This window comes from Perca flavescens, chromosome 20 (assembly GCF_004354835.1).
Source record: "Perca flavescens isolate YP-PL-M2 chromosome 20, PFLA_1.0, whole genome shotgun sequence".
Taxonomy (NCBI): Eukaryota; Metazoa; Chordata; class Actinopteri; order Perciformes; family Percidae; genus Perca; species Perca flavescens.
Window position 1 is genome coordinate 25,153,528 of NC_041350.1, and position 24,284 is coordinate 25,177,811.

A 24,284-nucleotide genomic window follows, 5' to 3' on the forward strand; every position below is an offset into this window, starting at 1 on the left:
GGTGGATGCGCCTGCAGTGATCCAGGTCGCCCCTATGGATCACCGCGTCCATGGATGTCTTCAAACCCGCTTTGGACAACAGTTTGAGTCCCAAGGCGTGCGTCCCCTCGTCGGAAGAAGCGGAGGCAGATGTGTTTCGCTGGCCGAGACCGGAGAACGGCATCAGCGCCGCGCCGGATGCGGTGCCCGCAGCCTCGGGCTTCTGGACGGCCGTGTTCGACTATGAAGCGACTGCGGACGACGAGCTCAGCCTGCGAAGGGGGGACCTGGTGGAGGTCCTGTCCAAAGATTCCCTGGTGTCGGGGGATGAGGGCTGGTGGACCGGTATGATAGCAGACCGGGTTGGCATTTTCCCATCTAATTACGTGAGCAACGGGAACGGCATCCCGGAGGAAATCCGGGACACCTCGGAGCAGCAGTACTCAGTGCCTCCTCTGCACCGTGAGTATCCCATTGTGCTTCTCTCTGGCCTGACGGAATCCGTGCGCTACCGCTGAAACAGAGCACAGCAACAATGGCTGTCGTCGTGTTTCCCCTTATTGTCTTTTGTCAGAAGGCCAGAGAAACCCTCGTTGAGAGTGCTGTGTCACGGTAAGCGCAGTGCACTCCTGTTGGCCTAGAAACGGGCTGGCCCAGACATCCTCGCACTCCCAGCTTCAGGACCATTATTTATCACACCGCCTGTCAAACAAACAGCCGGCCAGCTGCGGTCAGTGACGCGCCCCGCCTCAAATTACAATGCATCCTCGGGAGAAAGAATATCTATCTGGACGTGCAAGTCTTATACGTGCAATATTAGCATTAGATATTAAGCAACGCTTTGTTATGAGCTCTAAGGTCATTGCATTGTCGTGATTATGCATTCACCGTCGCAATGACTGGTAGTGTTTGCACCAATGCATCCAAAGCAGAAAGATTATTTAACTGGACATGCAAGTCCTTTACTGTGCAATATTAGCATTAGATTGTGTGTGTGTGTGTGTGTGTGTGTGTGTGTGTGTGTGTAGGCTACAGTAAAGCTTTTGTTATGCCCTCTTAAGGAAATGTATTGTCATGATATGCATTCACTGTCACAATGACTGTGAGTGTTTGCACCAATGGTTGTGCTGAAATAGAGAAAGAAATGTCAAATTGTGCTTGTAGAGGAAATGCTCCCGCAGCTAAATGTGCAGCCAAGGCCTTAGATGGAGAAAGTAAGCAGAATCAAAAGCACCGAATAGTGCACTGTGGGGCCCAAAGTGGAAACACTTGTGTTCATATGCTGTGTGAAGAGGCTGCTCTGCAACGTCCAAAAATATTAGCTAATAAAAAGTTTTTAAGGCCATACGATTCACATCAGCGTGGTGTGTCTGGCTGGACCACACCGCCTCAGCTGGGTTTGTTGGCTGGCTCAGGCTTTGTTGGCTTTTCGTCTCTTCGTACTCGGCAGCTGGCCTATTTCACATACCGTCCCACCTGAAATATTCATCAAGGTCAGTCTGCTTACTAGGAGACTTACTAACTTGAGAGTTTACAGCCACAGACAGCAAAGGCTCCTGTTCCCAACATCACACACACCTTTCATTTCAACTGTAAAAGGATCATCTTCTTTCTACCCATCCTTCCTGTATTTCTTTCTTCTAGGGCTGCCCCCTCTTAAGGCCCTTTTACAGTCGCCGTTCCCGACTTGTCGCGCGACGATGTGACGTCAAAATGACGTAGATCTCGCTGGCGCGCCAGGATTTAAAGTGCACCACTCTATTTTTTCATTTTTTTCCAGCGGCGCACGACAAAGCAGAAACAGGAAGCACGGACGAGTTCTCTCTTGTAAACTTACTGGGTTAAGATGAGTTATCTTATGGTAAAGGGCTTGATCCGACGAAGTAGGTCATCGAGTTGTTGACTCATCCGTTGACTCCAATATCATCTTAGCCACTGTCGACATTGACGTCAATGCTGGTGCTGCCACTTCTGCCGTTGTTTACCTTTTTTCTTCTTCTTTTAGTCCTTTAGAAATAGCAAAGTCGGTAGCCTTTCCTCATTAGCGCACACCTCTGTTCAGGAGAAGACTGCAACTAGTGTCGCAAGCACCACGCGCGATTATCACACGACAGGTCGGGAATGGCAAGTGTAATGAACGCTCTAGTCAATTAGTCGATTTTTATCGGTCGTTTTGGTCTTAGTTGACTAAGATTTCTTGAGTCGACTAGTTTTTTTTATTTTTATGCTGGATGACCTTTTTCCAAGAAACGAATAAGCACATCTTGGGTAAACCCAAGAGTTAAAGTTGTGCTTTTGCATGATTCTCTGTGGAGAGACTCAGTTTAAAACATCTGTCGATTTTAAATCAACTTATCGATTAGTCCACAAACTCTTACTAATGTGAGTGGACTAAGAATGTCTTTTTGTCAAAGACGGCCCTACTTCCTTCCTTCTCCTAACATCCCAGCCAGATTTAAGGACAGATGATCAGCCTTGTGTAATAGCAGGAGGGGTAGTTCCACCCCATCTTGTATTTGGGGCAGCAGGCTGGCTTAGGGAAAGCATCCTTCAACTCAATGACCTTGTTTTGAGGTTCGTGTTAGCAAACGTTTCCCTTGCTTAAGATGAAAACAGTGACTCCTTCACAGCTCCAGACAGGCTGACCCGGACCTTTTTTTAATGTCCTAGGAAGGGTAAAAATATGTAATTGCCATGAAGATCAATATTGTGTCAGGAGGGGGCATACCGGTTAGGGCTTAACAATATATTGTTTTGATATCTTCACTGCGATAACCACTTGCACAATAAACACATCGCGAAAACACACTGAGAATTGTTTTGTGTAGGTTGAAGGAAAATATCAGTAGAACTATGAACTTCATAATGTAACTGTCTGTTTTTAGTGATGCCTTTTTTATATCAATGTTCAATTTGTTCAATAAAATAATGTTAAAATGATTTCCTTTCATTTGTTTTAAATTCAACACGCAACTTGTTGTATTTTAGCAGAACACTGAAAGCAGCAGAAAGGCAAAATTGAGTGCACTTTAACATCTGTTTATTTATTGCAAGCAAAATATCGTTATTAATACCGATATTCAACAACGGTATTGCATATTTTCCTCATATCAAGCAGCCCTAATACAGATTTTCAGATTTTTTACAGATGTTGTCTTTGTCCTCTCTTGCTGCATGTCTCCTCAGTCCTGGAGATTGATTTCTTCGAGCTGACCCTGGAGGAAATCATCGGGGTGGGCGGTTTTGGAAAAGTCTACCGTGCAGTGTGGCGGGGCTCCGAGGTGGCAGTGAAGGCAGCACGACGGGACCCCGACGAGGATCCGGAGCAGACTCTGGAGAGCGTGCGCCAGGAGGCCAAACTCTTCGCCATGCTCAACCATCCCAACATCATGGGTCTGCTGGGCGTGTGTCTGCAGGAGCCCAACCTGTGTCTGGTCATGGAGTACGCCCGGGGCGGCCCCCTTAACCGGGCCCTCGCGGGGAAACGCATCCCTCCGTGCACGCTGGTGGACTGGGCAGTGCAGATCGCCCGGGGCATCCTCTACCTCCACAGCCAGGCCATCGTCCCCATTATTCACCGGGACCTCAAGTCCAGCAACAGTAAGATTCTCTTTCTAGTGCCATCACATGCTCGTTTCTGCTGAGGCAGTTTGGTTTTGTGACGTTATCCCAAAACGATGATTGATTTAAGGCGAGGCAAGGCAAGATTATTTGTATAGCAAAATTCATACACAAGGCAAGTGCTTTACAGAGGCATAGAAACCCATTGTAAACATAAACATTAGAAGTATGTTCAGGAGACTAAGCACAATTACAATAAGAGTCAACGGAATATTATTTAGCTCCAATGTTGATGATCATTTTAATAAGAATTGCATGTAGGGCTGCAACTGTTTTGATTTGGAGTTTATTTTCTGGATTTCTTCTTAAAAAAAAAAAACCATGAATAAAAATCAAAACTGGAGACTCGTGAAAACATTCCCATTGCAATTTCCTAAAGCCCAAGGTGACGTCTCCACGCTTGTTTTGTCTGAACAACAGTCAAAAGCTCAGAGATCTTGAGTTTACAATTATAGAAAAACCTGAGAAAAGCTTTTCTTGGCTTTAAACGTGACAAATCAGTTCAACAAATTTATAAAATAGTTGCATTGTTTTTTACGCTGGGTTTTTAGTCAGACATAAAGCAAGCAACTTTGAAACACCAATGTGGTTTCCAACAACTTCTGTACTGTTCAATATTTTTGTCAAATTAAACTACAAACTGATCAATAGTAATAATGATTATTTACAGCCTCAGTCATAAGAGGAAATGTTTTTTAGGAAATACACGCAAGAGGGAGGGTTGTTTTCAAACTAAATACAGGTTTCCAAACCACCACCGATATTTCAGATTTTTGTCTGTGGGACTTAATGCACCTTTCACATATAATGACTCAACACCGTGTTTATTCCATCCTTTCACCATACACAGTGCAGTGAGAATCACTGTTCAAACAAAAGAGAGCAGAAAGCAAAAGTGTTTTGCATGTATGTTTGTGGAGCAGTTGTAATCTTGCATTTTGCCCAACTGGATCCCCTAAATCCCAAGCCTATTACTGAGGATTTGCCCAGTGCTCTGCCCCAGCCTCCTCCCCATTGGAGGCTCAGGCAATACATCTTCTTGCCTGCCATTGGCCCTTTCTCTGGTGATCAGCTCAGGCGCTTCACTTCCAATAGGCTGCTTTAAAGTGTTAAGTCAGTCTAGCCAGTTGCCATCCTGGGCTCTGCGGGGAAAACCCATGCCCTCTTCGCAGTGCAGCATGCCAGTCTGCTCTTTTACTTTTACTTTTAATCCTGTCTAGGCCCTAGTTTTTCCTTACTTTTCTTTTATCCAAGCCCAAATTTAGATTCTAAGAAGGTTTTCAAAACCAGTATATCATGGAGTGGGTGGAGTTTTGAAGGAAAGTGGGAGTTCTTTGTGCATTATATAGAATTAAATTAGTAGTGTATATACTGTATTTCAAATCTATTTGATTTGCATCAGTTTAAGAATACTCCACATGACCTAAATTTCCTTCTCAAGCGGGTCCTTGTGGGGTCCGCACCATTTACAGTAGAGAAACTAACCAGTGGTTCCACTCAGGATGTGGCACACTGACCTCACCCTGTGACGCATCACTGTGGTAATGAAGTGGTTGGTAGGCAATGTGAAAAAGCTGGGTCCCTTTAAAAAAAAAAAAAAAAAAAAAAAAAAAAAAAAAAAAAAAAAAGACCCACAAGTCAAGATGTCTTTCTTGCATCTCTGCAACATTACAACATTGCCAGAAACCTACCCATTTCACAGTTACATCTTTAGCCATGTTAGCTTTGTGGTTCTAGGGACAACAAAGGTCGGTCAGTCCACCACTTTGGTTCCGGACTGAAATATCTCAACTATTGGATGGATTGTCATTACATTTTGCACAGATACTCATGATGCCCAGAGGATGAATCCTAATGACTAATCGCATTTGGGGTTTTCAGTGAAATGTCTCAACAACTTTTGTATGAATTGCCATTCATTTGGTAAACCCATTCATGTCACCCACAGGATTATTTGTAATTACTGCACAGTAGACTGGTGCTCTCTGTAGATTTCTTCCTGACTTTACTTCATGTGATCAAAATATGACACCAGTGCATGGGCTGACACGTTTACTGAATATCACTTTTTTTCCACACAGTTAAAATCTTTAGGCAGCATCCAAAAAACTTTTGCTGAACGTGGAAAACTATGAATCCTGCACCTTACTCATATATAATTAATCCATCCATCATCCAGCCGTCTTCATCCGCTCTTCTGGGGTCAAGTCGCGGGGGGCCCCCCAAACTTCCCTTTCCCGAGCCACATAAACCAGCTCTGACCGGGGGATCCCGGAGCGTTCCCAGGCCAGGGTGGAGATATAATCTATTCACTAGGGCTGCCTTTAACAAATTTTGCCCCCCAGGCTATTTTGATACAATTGTGATCAATTGTTCAGCCCTAATCTCCACCTAGTCCTGGGTCTTCCCAGAGGCCTCCGATTCTCTGGCCAGTCTCCTGCTCCGTTGTCCCCTCACGCATGAAATAAATAAAGTAATTCGGTAACACTTTACTTTAAGTTTTCTACATAAGAGTGACATGACACTGTCATGAATACATGACACTCACATGACACATGAACCCTAACCATAACCATAACCATAACCATAACCATAACGTGTCATGACAAAACCGAATGACACTTACTAAAAAAAGAGTTATGTCATAAACGTTTATGACTTGTTTATAATGTTTTTAATGACACGTTCATGGCAGTGTCATGTCACTCTTATGTAGAAAACTTAAAGTAAAGTATAAACAGTAATTCATGTTTAAAAGACAAAATTTGGATGACGGCACCATTTTTATTTGTATGGCACTCAGTAATTTGTAATTTGTCATAGCCGTCCTCATCACTTCCACATGGCTTTGTTTTGTTTGTACCTTCAACCTTTCCGCTATCTCTGCCGCCTCCCTTGCACATGCCATGCCATTTGGTAGATGCTCTTATCGAAAGCACTGTGCATTACAGTGAGTGCACACTTTTGGAGCGCGATTGGCCTCGGGGGGGAATCGTTTGTTTCATGTTCTACCTCGACACGGGAGCCGGATTGACTTGAGCCATATGTTTGGGTTTGAGTTTCTTCGGAAAGTGCCTCTGTAGCATTAGAGCCACATGAGCAGCAGATGAAGGGGTGCTTAATGTGCACCGCAGCCTGCAGACACACCCTCTCTACTGGGCTCAGCCACAGCAGATGGCCTGGCATTGTGGAGCTGAATGAGGGGGAAAGCGAGAGAGAGAGAGCATGTGGTTAGGAGGAGCACTACTTTCTACATGTTGCAATGGGTTGTTTTTTAGAGCCTATCGGAGCGAATGGGTGTGTTGTAACAGCTATTTCTGTAGTTTTTAACTGTAGTATTAGTGTTTGTTTGAGATGTTCTGTTGTAAAACTATGCGGTGAGATCATTAGCATTGATCAGAGTCTGTGTTTTTCATCTGTGCTTTCCTCTGTTGTATCGGCTCACTGTTCTCTCCCTTTTTATCTGTTTGTTCTCTCTTTCCCTCTACTCTGCCTTTATCCTTCCAATCCTTTCATCATGTCCTCCCACCAACCGCACCCTGTTTCGTTCATCCACCATGTTTTGCGTTTCCACATGCATTGTGTTTTATCGTTGGGTCTAATCCTCCTCTTGCTGCTGCCCCTCCCAACCTTACAACCCTTTTTTGATGATTACCTGAAACCTTTTTTTTTGTATTTTTTATTTTTTTACTTTAACGTCAACCCACCTGCCAATATGCACGTATCCCCCCCCTCCCCCTCATCCCCCACATCCTCCAACCATCTTCCCCTATCCTCCAACCGAAATCATCACCTCCCGCTCTGCCATTGGCACCCCCCCCAAGTCCTGATCCTTGAGAGGGTCGAGATGGAAGACCTCAGCAACAAGACTCTGAAGATCACGGACTTTGGACTGGCTCGAGAGTGGCACCGCACCACCAAGATGAGCGCCGCCGGCACCTACGCCTGGATGGCCCCCGAAGTCATCCGTTCGTCTACGTTCTCCAAGGGTAGCGACGTGTGGAGGTGGGCAGAGGAAGGGAAGGTTTATGCAGCAAACAAACTGCACCAGCTGGTAAAACCGGTCTGGAAACAGCAGGGGGGAGAAAAAAAGAGCATAAGAAAAGGTTCAGCTCTGGTAGAAGTTGCCATAGTAACAAAGCACAGACTGGCACACGGGGGGAAAAAGAACAGAATGTTGTGTATTATGAGATGGGTACAAAACTAGATGAGGATAAAGAGTACATAAAACTAAAAAAGATATAACTTTAGCTTGATGTAGTCAAAAGGTCACCACAGGGGATCTTGTGTGTGTCTCTCTTGTTTAAAAGATTCAACACTTACACAGTCTGATATAATGCTGTGTGAAATAGCACTGTATATTTATTACAATATTTAATCTTTTTCTATTCAAGGCTTATATTTGTCACAGGCTCATACAAAATGGGCGATGAAATGCAAATTGGCTTACTCTCGAGGCCGTGCTAAAAAGGCTATTGTGCGGTAAATGATAACAACTAGACGTGCACTCTCGCCAACTCTCACTAAGAAAATGCAAACGTAATTTGTGTATCCAGCCCGTGTTTCAGATCCGCTTTAAATTTTGAATGGGTCCCCTTCCACCAAGTTTAATGAAAAGCGAACCAGTAGTTATTCCATTAATCCTGCTGACAAGGCAACAATCAGAACACAAAACATCCCCTCCTCAGCGGAGGTAATTATAAGAGTAAATAATAAGAATTAGAAAAAGAAATGTATAAAGAATGAAATTCATTAATGTATAGATGACAAAAATGTTTTTATGCATAAAAATGTCGAGGTGTGTGGCCGGGTTGGAGCAGTGGGTAGAGCGGGCGCACATATACTGAGAGGCTTATGCTTATTGGCTCGGTGGAGGTAGTCTGTGCTAGCTTTCAGTAGATCAAACATATTAGTGATTAGTGAACTGGTTACAGTAGTTGATTGACAAAAGACGAATCAGTTATCAAGTTGCCAAGTCATACTTTAAGCACAAACCTCAATAGTATTAGCTTTTCAAATGTGAGACATGCTGTTTTAGATTGTATTAAATTATAGTAAACATAATAATAATTAATAAAATATATATATATATATATTATAATAATAATAAAATAATAATAATAACATTGGGCTTTGGACTGCTGGTCGTACTAAGCGAGACATCACTGTGGGCTCTGAGCCCTCTTTCTAGAGCTAATGATTCATGGACTTAATGGAGAGTAATCTGCAGATTAATTGAGACTGTAAATAATCATTAGCCTCAGCAAGGCAAACATGACCTAGCATGCGGAGAGAGAGAGAGAGAGATAGATATACATATCTATCTATCTATCTATCTATCTATCTATATATCTATATATCTCATATAGGGTTGCACAGCATTGACAAAATGTGATATTGCGATATCGATTATGAATATTACGATATAGATATTAATTTTGATATTTTTAAACATGTAAAATTACAAAAGTTATGTGAAAACTCATCAAAATAGATTCATAACAATAGTTTTCTTACAACACATGGTTTATTTCAACTGTCGGTCATATTGGACTGGTACAACATGAATAAATAAATAAGGACCATGTCTACAGAACAGGACATGTTCTACTGGTTGGACAGTATAAAATAGATAAATAAAGAGAACAGGACATGTTCTACTGGTTGGACAGTATAAAATAGATAAATAAAGAGAACCGGACATGTTCTACTGGTTGGACAGTATAAAATAGATAAATAAAGAGAACCGGACATGTTTTACTGGTTGGACAGTATAAAATAGATAAATAAAGAGAACCGGACATGTTTTACTGGTTGGACAGTATAAAATAGATAAATAAAGAGAACAGGACATGTTTTACTGGTTGGACAGTATAAAATAGATAAATAAAGAGAACAGGACATGTTCTACTGGTTGGACAGTATAAAATAGATAAATAAAGAGAACCGGACATGTTCTACTGGTTGGACAGTATAAAATAGATAAATAAAGAGAACAGGACATGTTCTACTGGTTGGACAGTATAAAATAGATAAATAAAGAGAACCGGACATGTTCTACTGGTTGGACAGTATAAAATAGATAAATAAAGAGAACAGGACATGTTCTACTGGTTGGACAGTATAAAATAGATAAATAAAGAGAACAGGGCACAACTTTTCTTTCGCTTCTCTGATTCGTTCCGTTTTGTTGTCTCTATTTATTCACTTACACGGTCACTCTGTCGAAATACGCACACCCGTGGTACGCTCCATAGGGTTTGTCACGTAGTGGACCCGTGCGCTGACGTGCACCAACGTGTGCAGGTGGCACGGTAACTGGCCAATGAAGTGATGATCATTACAGAGTTTCAAGCGGGCTTCAAATCAAACCCGACTAAGCCGCACCGTCAACGGACGGGACGCAGCGCTCCACAAGATAAACAAAATATTGCTTACTTATTGTGACAATATAATATTGTGCAACGTGATATCGCGATAACGACATTGATCTATCATGCACCCCCTACTATGGGAAGATCTCATTTAAGTTTGTCATTTATATGTGATTCATTTTCACGGTGCAGTGCTGCTATGATGTTGCTTTAATGCCATGTGTCATAATTCTCACCTTTTTTTTTTTTCTCTCTCTGACAATCTGTTGTGTTGTCCTCACACATGCCGTACCGTAAGTGTTCTGGTCAGCTATTCCTGACTGAATGTGGGGGTTTCCCTCTTAAACAGGATTAGGGTGTGAGCCGAGGGACGGCAGCATGCATTGTGACAGTAATGATGGGAAGGCAGATGTCCTCAGGAGTGCTGACCAGGGAGGGGGGAATTACTCTCCCTAATCGATGTTTATACGTGCTAGTGCAGGATAAAAAAAATTGGTCAAATGATAATCCTGAATCATTTCAATGGTTTCCTTTTGGTCTGTTTAATTGTATTGTTTGATCCCTGGCTGATGTTAAGTTGCTCACATTTAGCTAGAATTGGATTCATGGATTTATAACGGAAGCAGTAACAGACTACGTAACTATAAATACTCAATAATCCTAACCCACTTTTTCCTGGTTTATTTGATTTTATGTGTGTGTGTGTGTGTGTGTGTGTGTGTGCGCGCGCGCGCGCGCGTCGGCCACCGCACTGCTCTGTTGAGACTTCCTCTCCCACCTCGGTATTTACGCGAGTGCAAAATAATTCCATTCTAATCCGTTTTTGATTTCTATTCAAGCAGCGGGTTTTGCTGTAGACTCTCGCCATTATCCAGAAAACGTCCCGCTTGACATTCATCTCGTCATACACACATTTGCTGTATCTTCAGAACCACATTGTTATTGTGCAAAAGGTGTTTTTACACTTACACCAAGCCCCTTATTTAAGGAGATTATTGTAGCCTGAAACATAAAAAAAAAATGTGTACAGTATATCTAAATTGTTTTTCTTTCCACTTTTTTTTTTTTTTTTTTTTTTTTTTTTTTAACGCTGAAGTTACGGCGTTCTGTTGTGGGAGCTGCTGACAGGAGAAGTTCCGTTTCGGGGTATCGATGGTCTCGCAGTGGCTTACGGGGTGGCAATGAACAAGCTGGCTTTGCCAGTTCCCTTGACCTGTCCCGAGCCCTTTGCACGTCTTATGGAAGGTAAGAGAAACCAAATACGTTTCTGCTCAAAGCGAAGCACTAACCTCAAGTTTGGGTGGAAATTGTCTGAAACTGTGTGCAAACATTTTGTAATGGAGAGCCACAGGCAAAAAATAAGTGTCAGGTTATGTGCTAGAAAGATTCCATTGAACATTTATTGAATAATTAGTATAGACAAGTAAGTCTATTCACTGCACCAGGAAAAGCCTCTGAAATATAACCGAGAAGCATCATAAAACTGATAAGTTGATCACTTTCTGGAACCATTTTGAAGGGCAAACTTTTTTTTTTTTTTGCTGAGGCAAGTTTTTTTTCCACTTGTGCCACAGAATGCTGGAGCCCGGACCCTCACTCCCGGCCGCAGTTCACCATTATTCTGGACCAGCTGACGGCCATCGAGGAGTCTGGCTTTTTTGAGATGCCAGCAGAGTCCTTCCACTCTCTGCAGGATGACTGGAAACTGGAGATCCAGGAAATGTTTGATCAACTGAGGACCAAGGAGAAGGTAAAGACGAGAGGTCTTAAGGTTGAGTTTAGGCTCGTCTCTAATGACATGCATATTGGAATCGGTTTATTGTTGGATGTTGAAGGTTGGGAGTTCAATGCAGCTGTTTTCAGTGGTGAAATGCAACTAAGTACATTTACTCAAGTACTGTACTTAAGTACAAATGTTGAGGTACTTTACTTGAGTATTTTCTTTTCATGCTACTTTCTGCTTCTACTCCGCTACATGTCAGAGAGAAATCTTGTACTTTTTACTCCACTACATTCATCTGACAGCTTTAGTTACTTTACAAATTAGGACAAAACACATGAAAATGTTAGCCGAATAAACACTTAGTTGATTGACAGAACTGTTTGGATCGTTTCCAGCTTCTAAAATGTGAGGATTTTTCTGCATTTTACTTTGAATACTTTTAAGTACATTTTCATGATTATATTTACATACTTTAGAACATTTTCGACGCAGGACTTTTACTTGTGACAGAGTAGTTTTACAGTGTGGTATTAGTCATTTGACTTCGGTTAAGTATCTGAATACCGTTTTACAGGTTTTTTCCTTCACCTCTTCTTCTTTTTGTTGGCTCAGGAGCTGCGATCGTGGGAGGAGGAGCTGACCCAAGCCGCACTGCAGCAGAAATGCCAAGAGGAGGCGCTGAGGAGGCGCGAGCAGGAGCTAGCCGAGCGGGAGATCCACATCCTGGAGCGGGAGCTCAACATCATCATTCACCAGCTCTACCAGGAGAAGCCTCACGTGGAGAGCAGGCAGGGCAAGTTCCGCCGCAACCGCCTTAAACTCAAGGACGGGAACAGGATCAGCCTGCCTTCAGGTACCACAGACAAACTGTCCAGTGTATGTCAACAGTATGTTTTCAAACTGAATCAAGTTAGAGTTGGGATGTGGCTGGGTTAGCTCAGTTGGTAGAGCAGGCGCACATATGTACTTACTAATATTTTTTCCCCATAAACATATCACACCCGCCCCTGGTTTCAAGTGAATTTTTTTATCAGCATCCTCACCAATACCTCAAATAGTGTTACATCGTCAATATCAAGGAAATGATCCAAAAACGTTGTGGTATTTGAGCTTGTGAGTGTTGCCAAGCCTTTAAGGACGGTATGGTTGCTCTTGGCCTTGTCTGTCTGGTCAAGTTCTCGTCCCAGCAGTTCAGTCAATGTGATGAACTGTCTGTCCAACTTCTAGTCTCATAAGGTAACTAGCAACTGTAAAAATGCATAAACTAAAATCGTAGATGGGTTTAATGCAGGCAGTTTTTCATTGTAGATGGGCAGTTGAAAATGACATGGTTAGCTAACACTGGCACACTTACAGAAATGTTGAATAATGAATTTTGTCTTTAAAAATTCAATGTCAGTGCTGTTTTTGGATGTATTACCTGATTGATGTTTAGCTTTGCTATACCATCATTACGTTCTGATATTGTTGCTATGATGTTACATATTGATGTATCTGCCTAATCACACAGGGCCCCTGAGAAAGATTGCATAATATATGCAATTAACTTATTATTTTACTTAAAAAAAAAAGTTACATATAGCCGCTTTAAATGTACAGTGTTTGTTATTACATTTTCTTAGAAATGTGTCAATCAGATTGAAAGATTTTCTCAGAAGTTGAATGTGTTTTCTTTGAAACGCTAATTTAGATTTTCAGCACAAGATCACAGTGCAGGCGTCTCCGTCACATGATCGGCGGAGGAGTTTGCTCAACAGCAGTTCCAGTCCTCCGAGCAGCCCGCCAATGCTGCCTCGCCTGAGAGCCATCCAACGTAAGCACCGTCACAATCTTAGGTTTAAAGGAACACGCCGACTTATTGGGAATTTAGCTTATTCACTGTAACCCCCAGAGTAAGACAAGTCGATACATACCCTTCTCATCTCCATGCGTGCTGTAACGCTGTCTGACGGTTCCAGCATTAGCTTAGCCCAGCACAGATCCTGCAGGTAACTGGTTCCAACTAGCCTACTGCTCCCAATTGTGACAAAAGTAACAAAATAACGCCAACATGTTCCTATTTGCATGTTGTGATTTGTAGAGTCACAGCGTGTACAAAAACAACGTAACATTAGACACAGCCATCTTCTAACAGTAAACAAACTGGGAACTATATTCTCAGACAGGCTTGCTGCGAGCATATCACTCCGCCCAAGTACTATATTCTTCCGCCTGAGAATATAGTTCCCGGTTTGTTTACAGTTAGAAGACGGCTGTGTCTCATGTTACGTTGTTTTTTGTACACACTGTGACTCTATAAATCACAACATGTAAATAGGAACATGTTGGCGTTATTTTGTCACTTATTCGGAGCAGTAGGATTACTGGAACCATTCACCTGCAGGATCTGTGCTGACCTGATGCTGCTGGAGCCGTCAGACAGCGTTACAGCACGCACAGAGATGAGAAGGGTATGTATCGACTTGTCTAACTCTGGGGGTTACGGTGAATAAGCTAAATTCCCAATAAGTCGGCGTGTTCCTTTTAAAATGGGATTTCCATTGACTGGATCATTAATACCACAGACTGTGTGTTCTCCAAGGCTTTCTCAGTTCAGTATATATTCATTACAAGCTATTTTAATGTTTGCCCTTGATATCCATTCTCGTAAACGTATTGCTTTGCAGTCACTCCGCGGGAGGGATATACAGCCTTGGGTCGCAGCACAGGGTTTCAGCAGGATGAAGAGGAGGGTGAGAGGAAGGGCTCCAGGAAAAAGGGCAGGTCCCGCGGGTGTGGCCCATACAGAGAGCACAGCGCTGATGCCAGGTGAGTCTAGAAACGGGGACAATTGCCTGGTAGTTCCCTGCAAAATGGACCGCACAGGGGTTCAGCCATGTTAAGTAAGATTACAAAAACTGTAGGGAGTAAACATGCTCCGTTCAAAGGGAACCGTGAACTGTGTAGGCCAGAACTGAACACCGGTTCATCACTTTGCCGGAAACTAACAAGCAAGATCACCCATCAGTCATAGCACCTCGCTGGGATGACACTGGACATCTTGTAGAATAATCAAATCCCATTCATTAAGTTACATACAGTACATTTCAACAGAATAAGTTTCAGTAATGTCAAATTACCACAGCCGCATCGTATCCAAGGTGTTTACGTTTTTTTTTTTTTATTAACCTTTATTTTAGATGGAAATAATCCCATTGAGATTCAGAATCTCTTTTTCAAGGGAGTCCTGGCCAAGACAGCAGTATAATAGTTCCATAGTTAAATATACAATAAAAAACGAACAACATAAAACAGAAAAAGACAGTTGGCAATTTAATCACCAGCAGCGCCCAATAACCGCACATGTGCATTTAGTACTCAAATAATCGTTTATCCTAATTTTAAACTGTGTCATTGTTGGTAGGTAGTCTAATTTAAGATGATTCTGCAATTTATACAAGGATGAGGGTGCAAAAACTTTAAAGGCACCAGGGTAACACCGGAAGAAGCGATATCTACGTTGGTGACGTTGCACAGTGTTCCAAATGGAGGAATTTTGTCAAGGGAAATGGTTGTGACTAGTAGGGATACAGCTCCGGTCGGAAGTTCATCAAAATTACGCAAAATCTCACAAAGTCCAATACAATATTATAATTATATATTTTTAATATACCTCTACGTCTGAAGGGTTTTAATCCAAACAATGATCTTTTTCTAAACCTAACGAGTTGTTTTAGTGCCTACACTACACTTAACTGTCATGGCCCTAGCTATATTCCATCTAGCCTTAACCGAGGGAAGTTCCCTTGACTGACATTCCTAAACAGGGAGTAAGGAGTACTGTTTATGCACGCTGTGGAACGGAACGCAGCTATGGTCTTTTACCCACTTTCTCAAGATAATCTTAAAGTTTTCAGGGTTTTTTTGTTTTTTTTCCCATATAATAGGTCCGTTCACATAAAGATAGCATACCAGTTACTTTTACAAAACAAAATCCATCTTCATCCTTTCTACCTGGCAGTGTGAAACCTCCCCATGAAGGCGGCAGGCAGCGGTCCTGCAGCGCCCCGAACCTTCGCAGATCCCCCAGACACAGTCCAGCGGTGCCTGGAGTGCCAAGCCTGGTGGAGATGGGTAAGCAGGACCAGCTTATTACGTCTATTTTGTCCGGCATGCGGTATGCACACTCTACATGGCATATACAGCTGTAGCAGGGCTTCTGCAGGTTTTTACCAAGTCAAATGTTTTAGACGTTTTTTTTTTAAGACCATTTATGATGAATGGAATTCAAGACCTATATCACGACATAAAAACAAAATGATGTGAGTCCGGAAACAATGTCTGAAACAATTGTCCGATCTCCTCATTCGCATCACTAGCCTGACAAGCCAGACCCACATCAAGATGTTGGGTCTGGGAACTCACCATTGGCAGGACTCAATCCGAGGGGCGGGATAAACGGCTGTCTTTCAAATTCCCTCTGCACTTATAGCCAACCAGAGCAACGCTAGTTGATAGATTAAACTTTTGCCGTATCCGGTCGGCAAAACTCAGAGCACATCTTCCTTTTTTAAGAATGATTTCTGTGCCGTTCTTTGTTCTTTTATCAAAGAAAAGCTTAACTCCAAGTCTTCCAGAAGGCCGCTGTTCCCAGCAGCAGGCCTAAGCCCCGCCCACCGACTATATACACGATGTGATTGGCCTGACCAGAGTTTGGTTTTTCCAGCTCGCAAGACAACGGAGAGTGCCTAGACCCCCCTGGCTGCAAATTAAATTTGCTGCCACTAGGGTGCGTCTAGATTTCTAGGCTATCGCATCACAGGACTGGTGTCTAGTCGCCGCGTGGAGGACCCAGAGCAACACCGCTCCTTCATTTGTAGTCGTAATACAGCAAATTCTATTTGGACTAGCAAAAGAAATAAAGAAAGAAAGAACTACACCACAGAATAAAATAAAAATAAAAAACACCTTGTTAAAGAACTGCAGGAGCATTTGAATGAGCATTAAAGGTAGCATCATATGGGTAGCGTTACATGGATGTAGGGAAATTAAGACCTGTTTAAAATGATTACAGAGCAGGCGCCTGGGTAGTTCACCTGGTAGAGCAGGAGGGTCCAGAGGCTCAGTCCTCGACGCAGCGGCTCAGGGCTTGAGGTCGACCTGTGGCGATCGGCTGCATGTCTTCCCCCTCTCTCCCCCCTTTTCCTGTATACAGCTGCCCTGTCTATTAAAGGCTAAAATGCCCCCAAAAGGTTAAAGACCTTTTTTTTGGGGTGCATTTTCAGCCTTATTTTGATAGGACAGCAGAAGACATGAAAGGGGCGAGAGAGAGGGGGAATGAAATGCAGCAAAGGGCTGCAGGTCGGAGTCGAACCCGGGCCAGCTGCGTCGAGGAGTCAACCTCTATATATGAGCCTGCTCTACCAACTTTTTAATTCAAGTCTTTTTTGAAGGCCTAAAGTTTTAAGACCCTGCAGAAACCCTGTGTAGTCTAAAGATTAGCGAAGTGGCAGACTGGCTGGGAACAACATGGAGTGAGCGAGCTACTTCCAGTCCAACACAGCTCTTTGTGGTTGACCCGAAAAACTCCCAGATGTGACAGATGTTTGTTGCTGTGAGCATGTAAACAAGCTGCTCCTGAAAAAGCATCACCCGCACTCGGCAAAACAAACTCGGATGGATGGAATCCAAGTGACGATGTGGCAGTAGGCCTCAAGTCGCTTCATGTTTTTAGAAGAATTGTCGTGCGACATGCAGGGCTTGTCCACTGTGCAACATGAACTGTCGTGTCTGTGAATATATCTCCACATTCTGGTTATCTATGTGTACGCTTCAGTTGACGTGCTTTATAAGACATCCAGTTTGATGTTCGCATGTCAGTGATTCATCACGTGGAAGTCGGATTCCCATCTCCCTATTGCTAGATGGCTTCAGGAAATGAATAAGTGTATTCTACTTGAAAGGGTCACGTATACTCTTAGAAATTAATATAACATCTTTCTCGAGATTTGGCAACCTTGCCCACTCATATAGCAGACCTAATTTTAAATGATAAGCCACTGGTCATCATGAAGATATATTGTCTCTTTACGTACTTTTTATAAATCACATACTCCTTTTGAGTAGGGTCTTTTTTTTTTTTTTTTTTTTTTTTTTTTGTGAAAATTATATTTATTTGAGTTTTGTCAAAGTTTACACCATAACAACACATACACAACCAACCATGCACATATCAGGATAAGATGACGTATGTGTATGTACATACACACACCTATACAACCTTGCTTAAGAGAGAGGAAGGAAAAAAAAAAGGGTTAAGTTCGTAAGTAGGTGGGTCAGGGAAGGAATTTGGAGTTATGTCTTTTGAGTATTTGTATGTTTCATTAAATTGAAAATTTGATTATAAAATGTTCCAAAAAAACCTGTGAATGATCCTGTTTTTTTAGAAAATGAAGACTGCTGCTTCACTACTGAGCCAGGAGCAGCTTCTGGTCAGTCCTACCTCTGCATCCCCTTCCATAAGGAGGGCCACATGGCTGCTGCTGCTGACGGTGATGGAGATGGAGATGGAGATGGAGATGGGGAGGAGTACTGCCCCAGCAGCCAGGTTCCAGGAGCATCGCCATGCAGGAAGAGCCCCGGTGGGGGCCGGCGCTCTGAGCTGGTCCTACTGGGCTGTGGAGCTCTGCTGGCAGCCGTCGGGATGGGTTGCAGCCTGCTGACTCTGGCCCCGCCGGAGGAGAGCGTCAAATCCCGATGGGAGGGTTTCTTCCACAGAACAGGGGGCCAGAGGCGGAGCACCAGCCCCCAGACGCACAGACTGTTCCGGCGGGAGAGCCCGCTGAAACCCTCGGCGCCCTCGCTGCCCTCCACTTACACGCTGCTGTCCCTGTCGTCGGCATCCGACTGCAACTCCACCCGCTCGCTGCTGCGCCCTGACAGCGAGGAGTTGTTGGCGTGCTGCCCCGCCTCTCCGCTCCGGCATCTTCCGTTCGCGCCTCCTCCCTCACAGCGTCAGGCCGTCCAATCCCCCATCAACCCGCTGGTCAACACCCACCTCGAGAGCTTCAAACGTCACCCCCGCCAGTCTCTCACACCCACGCACGTACCATCGGCCCCGAGTTCCTCCCGCAGCCTCCGTAGGACCCCATCGGACGGGGCCATCAAGAAGAGCTGCCCTTCTAATAATCTGGAACCACTGATAGAACGAACTGCATTAGAGAACACAGGTAAAGTCTTGGGTCTTCTTTAATTCCTACTAGATGTGCTCTCGTGGGATTTTGAGTTTTTACCACTACAGGTTTTTGAAGGTTGATACTGATATATAAATATTTTTTTTTTATGATATTCAGTTCACACACAGAGCAGCCTCAATCATACAGTTATAATGGTGTTCTTTATTGGCTGACACCTGACATGTATAATAAATCACTGTCAATCGATCACTGGCCTGATAACAACCACCCTAAATATTGGTCTTACCCAATAAATTTCAGTTTGGAAATACCAGTGGTGGAACAAGTATTCAGATCTTTTACTTAAAGGCATGAAAATTTCATTTTATGAGGTTTTTTAACATTAATGTGTGTTCCCCCAGCCGATCTGGAATCCTTCTCCTTATGAGGTCATAAGGAGCAAGGTTACCTCCCCTTTCTCTGCTTTGCCCACCCAGAGAATTTGGCCCACCCATGAGAGAGAGAGACATCATGGCTTTCAAACGAGCAAAGTGGCAGTTGGTCAAGGCCACACCCCCACCCTCCACCTTGCCCCCCCCCTCTCTCTTCCTCAATAGCTACAGACACAGAAATGGCACATACTAAGGAAAGCTCATTGTGGGACTGGCTCTAGTGGCTGTAATTCTGCACCAAGGCTGAATTTCGGGAAAGAAACTTCAGATACAGTATTAGGGGACCACTAAGGTCTACATAAAAGAGACTTCAGATACAGTATTAGGGGACCAATAAGGTCTATATAAAAGAGACTTCAGATACAGTATTAGGGGACCACTAAGGTCTATATAAAAGAGACTTCAGATACAGTATTAGGGGACCACTAAGGTCTATATAAAAGAGACTTCAGATACAGTATTAGGGGACCAATAAGGTCTATATAAAAGAGACTTCAGATACAGTATTAGGGGACCACTAAGGTCTATATAAAAGAGACTTCAGATACAGTATTAGGGGACCAATAAGGTCTATATAAAAGAGACTTCAGATACAGTATTAGGGGACCACTGAGGTCTATATAAAAGCATCCAAAGAGCACCATGTCATGGGACCTTTAAAGTGCTCATATTACGTATTACGCTTTTTGGCTTTTTCCCTTTCCTTTGTGTTATATATCATTTTTGTGCACATTATAGGTTTACAAAGTGAAAAAGCCCAAAGTCCACCCCAAAGGGACTTACCATCTCCAACAGGAACACAGTTCACAAACTGCTCCTCTATTGTAGTCCAGCCTTTACTTCAGAGACAAACGTGCGTTACTTTGTAACGCGTTATAATGCTCGCCTAGCTGCTAGCATGGCACGCCCTCATACTCTGCTTCTGACTGGCTAGTAGTCCTTACCTAGCTACTGTCAGGGCACTCCCTGATACTCTGCTTCTGACTGGCTAGTAGTTCTTACCTAGCTACTGTCAGGGCACTCCCTGATACTCTGCTTCTGACTGGCTAGTAGTCCTTACCTAGCTACTGTCAGGGCACTCCCTGATACTCTGCTTCTGACTGGCTAGTAGTCCTTACCTAGCTACTGTCAGGGCACGCCCTCATACTCTGCTTCTGACTGGCTAGTAGTCCTTACCTTGCTACTGCGCATGTGCGACTCCCAACAAAGATTGAATATAAGCGAGATGTCTCACTCTGTAGGTAAAACAGAGAGCTCATCACACAGGGTGAAAAGAGGAGCTGCAGCAATGTGCAGTACAACAACAATATGGTGTTTTTTGAAAATTAAACCATGTAAACCTATTCTGGTACAACCTCTAAATACAATTATGAATCTGAAAATGAGCATAATATGCTTTAAAACACTTTAAATGTGCCACACTGTAAAAATACTCTGTTACGAGTAAAAGTCCTGCATTGAAAATGTTATTTAAGTAAAAGTATGTAAGTATCATCAGGAAAATGCACTTAAGTATAAAAAGTAAAAGTACTACAGAAAAATACAGAAAAATCTAAACCGTTCATCTGTCTATCAACTAGGTGTTTAATGGTCTAATTATTTCAGTTGGACTTGTAGGCCGTTATATTGTTGGGTAGTTTAATTTATAATAAAACATTATAATTTATAAACTACATGTGCTTTGTGTGCAAAAAATCTTTTGTAAAAAAGAAATTGTAAGGTAACTAAAGCTGTCAGATGAATGTAGTGGAGTATAAAGTACAATATTTCTCTCTGAAACGTTGCGCAGTAGAAAGAGGCATGGAAAGAAAAGACAAGTAAAGTACAAGTAGCTTTTGTACTTAAGTGCAGTAGCTTACTTGACTAAATGTACTTTAGTTAAATTTCACGACTGGAAAATATGATGTTAGATTTTCCCTAGTTGTCTTTCTTTTTTCCCTCCAGGTAGCTTCAGAGGTTTAAAAGACGAGTGTCCCGAGGTACCCCGGCTCCCTGATCCGAATCTCGTGTTCCCTCCAACTCCCCGTCGTCGCTGTGCTCCTGAACGCCCCAAAACCCTTGACTTTGTGGCCCGGCCTCGGCCTTCACCCCGAGCGCGCTGCGACGTGTTTTGGCCAGACGCGAGGCCCAGGGGAAACGGACACAACCTGGGTAACGGCGAGTCCCCCGCCCACACCTCCAGCACAGAGACTCCTCCGACTGTAGAGTTTGGTAGAGACCCGGCGGTGCTGCCCACCCCCATGGAGGCCCCGACGCCCTACTCCCCCCGCAAGAAGGAAAACCTGTTGGATCGGCTGGACGAGGGCCAGTGCCGGGATGGAACCGTCCCGCTCTGCAGACCGGAGATCAGCTTTCCCAAAGACTCCCCTTACCGCTACAGACCTGGATTCTGGTCCTAACTCAGCCTCAGACAGCCCTTCACCGGTCCAACACAAGGACTGTCCTTGCTGGTAGCTTTGGATTCTTACAGGTCTGGGTCAACTAGTCCTGACAAAGTAGATCTGTTCTAGCTTTAATCAGTACTTCATGGGGTGGCTCACCTTTCCCCATCAATGTGGTCACTAAATTACAGGAAGGCATTTACTGTGAATATTTTACCTTTCAGACATTTGCCATTTGTGGTAACCCTTAAATATGGCATCAAAAACCATTAAAACAAACCATGAAAAGTGTTAGAAAATATGATCGGACCCAGGTGTGGTTGGTAACGCACTCGAGGGACAGAATCACCACGTTTTCTCTCTCATTTCTCTCACTTACAGAAACTACTGTCATTTGTCATTCAAGATGTAAATGATTTTCTTTGGGAATACGCTGATTAATGGCTTTATAGCAGAATGGCATTGACAGTTCCACAAGGCTTTACATGCTTCTTCTTTTTATTTATTTCAAGCTTGTGTTCAAGATTGTGCATTTAATGAAGTGCACTTTCTGAAAGCGTCATGAATGTAAAGCTTCAGGTTTTTTTGTTTCTTTTCCATCGTCATGTTTATGCTTCTTTGTAATTTGCCGATAAAAGCATTGTGTTATTTGAACTCCTCTGTGTAATGCACTCTCCTGCGCTAGTGGCTGATGGATTCCTGTTTTTTTGCACTGAGCACCTGTCATCACCAATCACACGTACACGGTAATATCCCAGGGACGGGGGGATGCTGTTGTATATTATGAGCACGTCGGTCTTTGCATTAGTAACCTGCGGTTTTAAAAGCGTGTTGGTACAATAAAATGTCTGACACCGTCTCCAGCCCTGTACGGTGAACTGTAATACAATAAGAAGAAGGTCACTGCTGCTTGGGTTTGAACTAGAACCGAAACACTGTCGGGAAGTCGCAACCAAATATATAAGAACTCCTTAATTCCCCATTGAGTTCAATTTTTTCTTTGTGACCCTGTCAGGGCAGCTTGTTTGGATCCCGACCCAGCGGTTGAGAAACGCTTCTCCAAACTTAAAAAAAAGGGAACTTTGTATTTGTTACTCTGTAACTTGTCTGCCTCATAAGTTGTTGATCAAGATAGAAGGAGGAATGTAAAAGTATGTAAGCGACAAACTGCACGAGTGTCGAGTGGCACACGGGTGAAGCAGGCCCTGGTGGCATGTGGAAGTTCAGTCCTGATTATTTATTTATATTTGCAATGATTTTATTTCATTTTATTTATGGATTCATTTATTTATTTTTTTATAATGCATTGTATTTGCCTTGATTTTTGACAATGTCCATGAATGTTTTTAGAGGTAAATGTGGCTTCAAACTCAGTGCAGCCGCATTTGAGTTGCTTCATATTCATTTGTCTGTTTCATGCATTTTAAATCTTCAGGTTTTTTTTTTTCTTTCTTAAACGTCTTTAACAAGGGTGCACGTAGTTTCAATTCAACTAGAGAACTAAAGCTGGCATTAGATGATTAATCAATATATTGATAATTGACTCTCATTTTTTTAAGTAAAAGTACCAAACATTCCCTGGTTCCAGCGTCTCAATTATGAGAATTTGCTGCTTTTCTTTCTTATCTGATATTAAACAGCATTTTGGGAGCTTTTGGACTGTTATCTATGGGGGGTGAAAGCAATTTGATGACAAGTTTTTTTTAATTTAGAAAATAATCAACAAATGAATTAATGATGAATCTAATTATTAGTTGCAGCCCCAAATCCAATAATGAAAGCAAAGTTATTTAACGTAGCTAAATGCATGCAAACTGGTCTATGCACATTAGTTGGTTTTAGTTTTCTGCATTTTGCTTGTGGTTGTTGGACCGGAGTGGGGTTGAATATTTATTTTAAATACATTTCACTTTTTTTTCCTTTTTCTTTTTTTTCTTCAATCTGCGTGACAAGGAAATTCCCAATATTGGAGGAAGTGCCAGGTTACTGGTGCTGTCAGAGATGTGAATTCCTACCCATTAACTGTCACTGTCAGGTAAAAAAAAACATCTAATTATTACTTATAAAGAAATAGAAACCTGATCTAACTCTGGTCTTAATGCCCGTTTCTCTCATTTTATTTTCACAAGTGAAATCTCAGCCTGGAGGACCGCGTCCTCTGAGATTTGATCCGTCTTTATCTGAGCGTGACCCCAATGAACATGTAAACGCGAATGCTTTTTCTCTGAGGACTGTGCAGAATGTGATCATGCTCAATGTACAAACGCAGTATTTCGACTCAAAGGATGCCTGTTGAAACAACATTCTGTTGGTCTGAGATGTAGCCACAGTGTCATTATCTGTCTGAAATGTTACCACGAATAAGCTGATCTTAATGTTGCTGATGGACATCGTTCAGGTTGCGAATAACACTCTTGACTAACTTGTATTTGCACTGGAACACACTGATTTGAGTAAAATCATGGTAAACAATCCGACTGGGTCACCATTTCTTCTGTAAGGCTCTGGCTTTCCTCGTTGAGGTATAAAAGCAGTTATAATCTGTATTTTTATTTTTTATATGGCATTAGTATGGCTTCAGTTCCCCACTGTTTAATCAT

At 42.8% G+C, this 24,284-nt stretch overlaps 1 protein-coding gene across 1 annotated transcript; it reads left to right on the forward strand.

Annotated features, from left to right (window-relative positions):
* Positions 1-50: 50 nt before the first annotated feature.
* map3k9 (mitogen-activated protein kinase kinase kinase 9) lies at positions 51-24,158 on the forward strand. The gene is made up of 11 exons (XM_028566402.1): positions 51-441; positions 3,166-3,579; positions 7,425-7,605; positions 11,071-11,219; positions 11,549-11,724; positions 12,310-12,550; positions 13,388-13,510; positions 14,364-14,505; positions 15,698-15,810; positions 18,123-18,905; positions 21,248-24,158. Exons 1-11 carry the CDS (start codon positions 51-53, stop codon positions 21,700-21,702), a joined length of 3,168 nt encoding a protein of 1,055 aa, XP_028422203.1. The 3' UTR covers positions 21,703-24,158.
* The last annotated feature ends 126 nt before the right edge of the window (positions 24,159-24,284 follow it).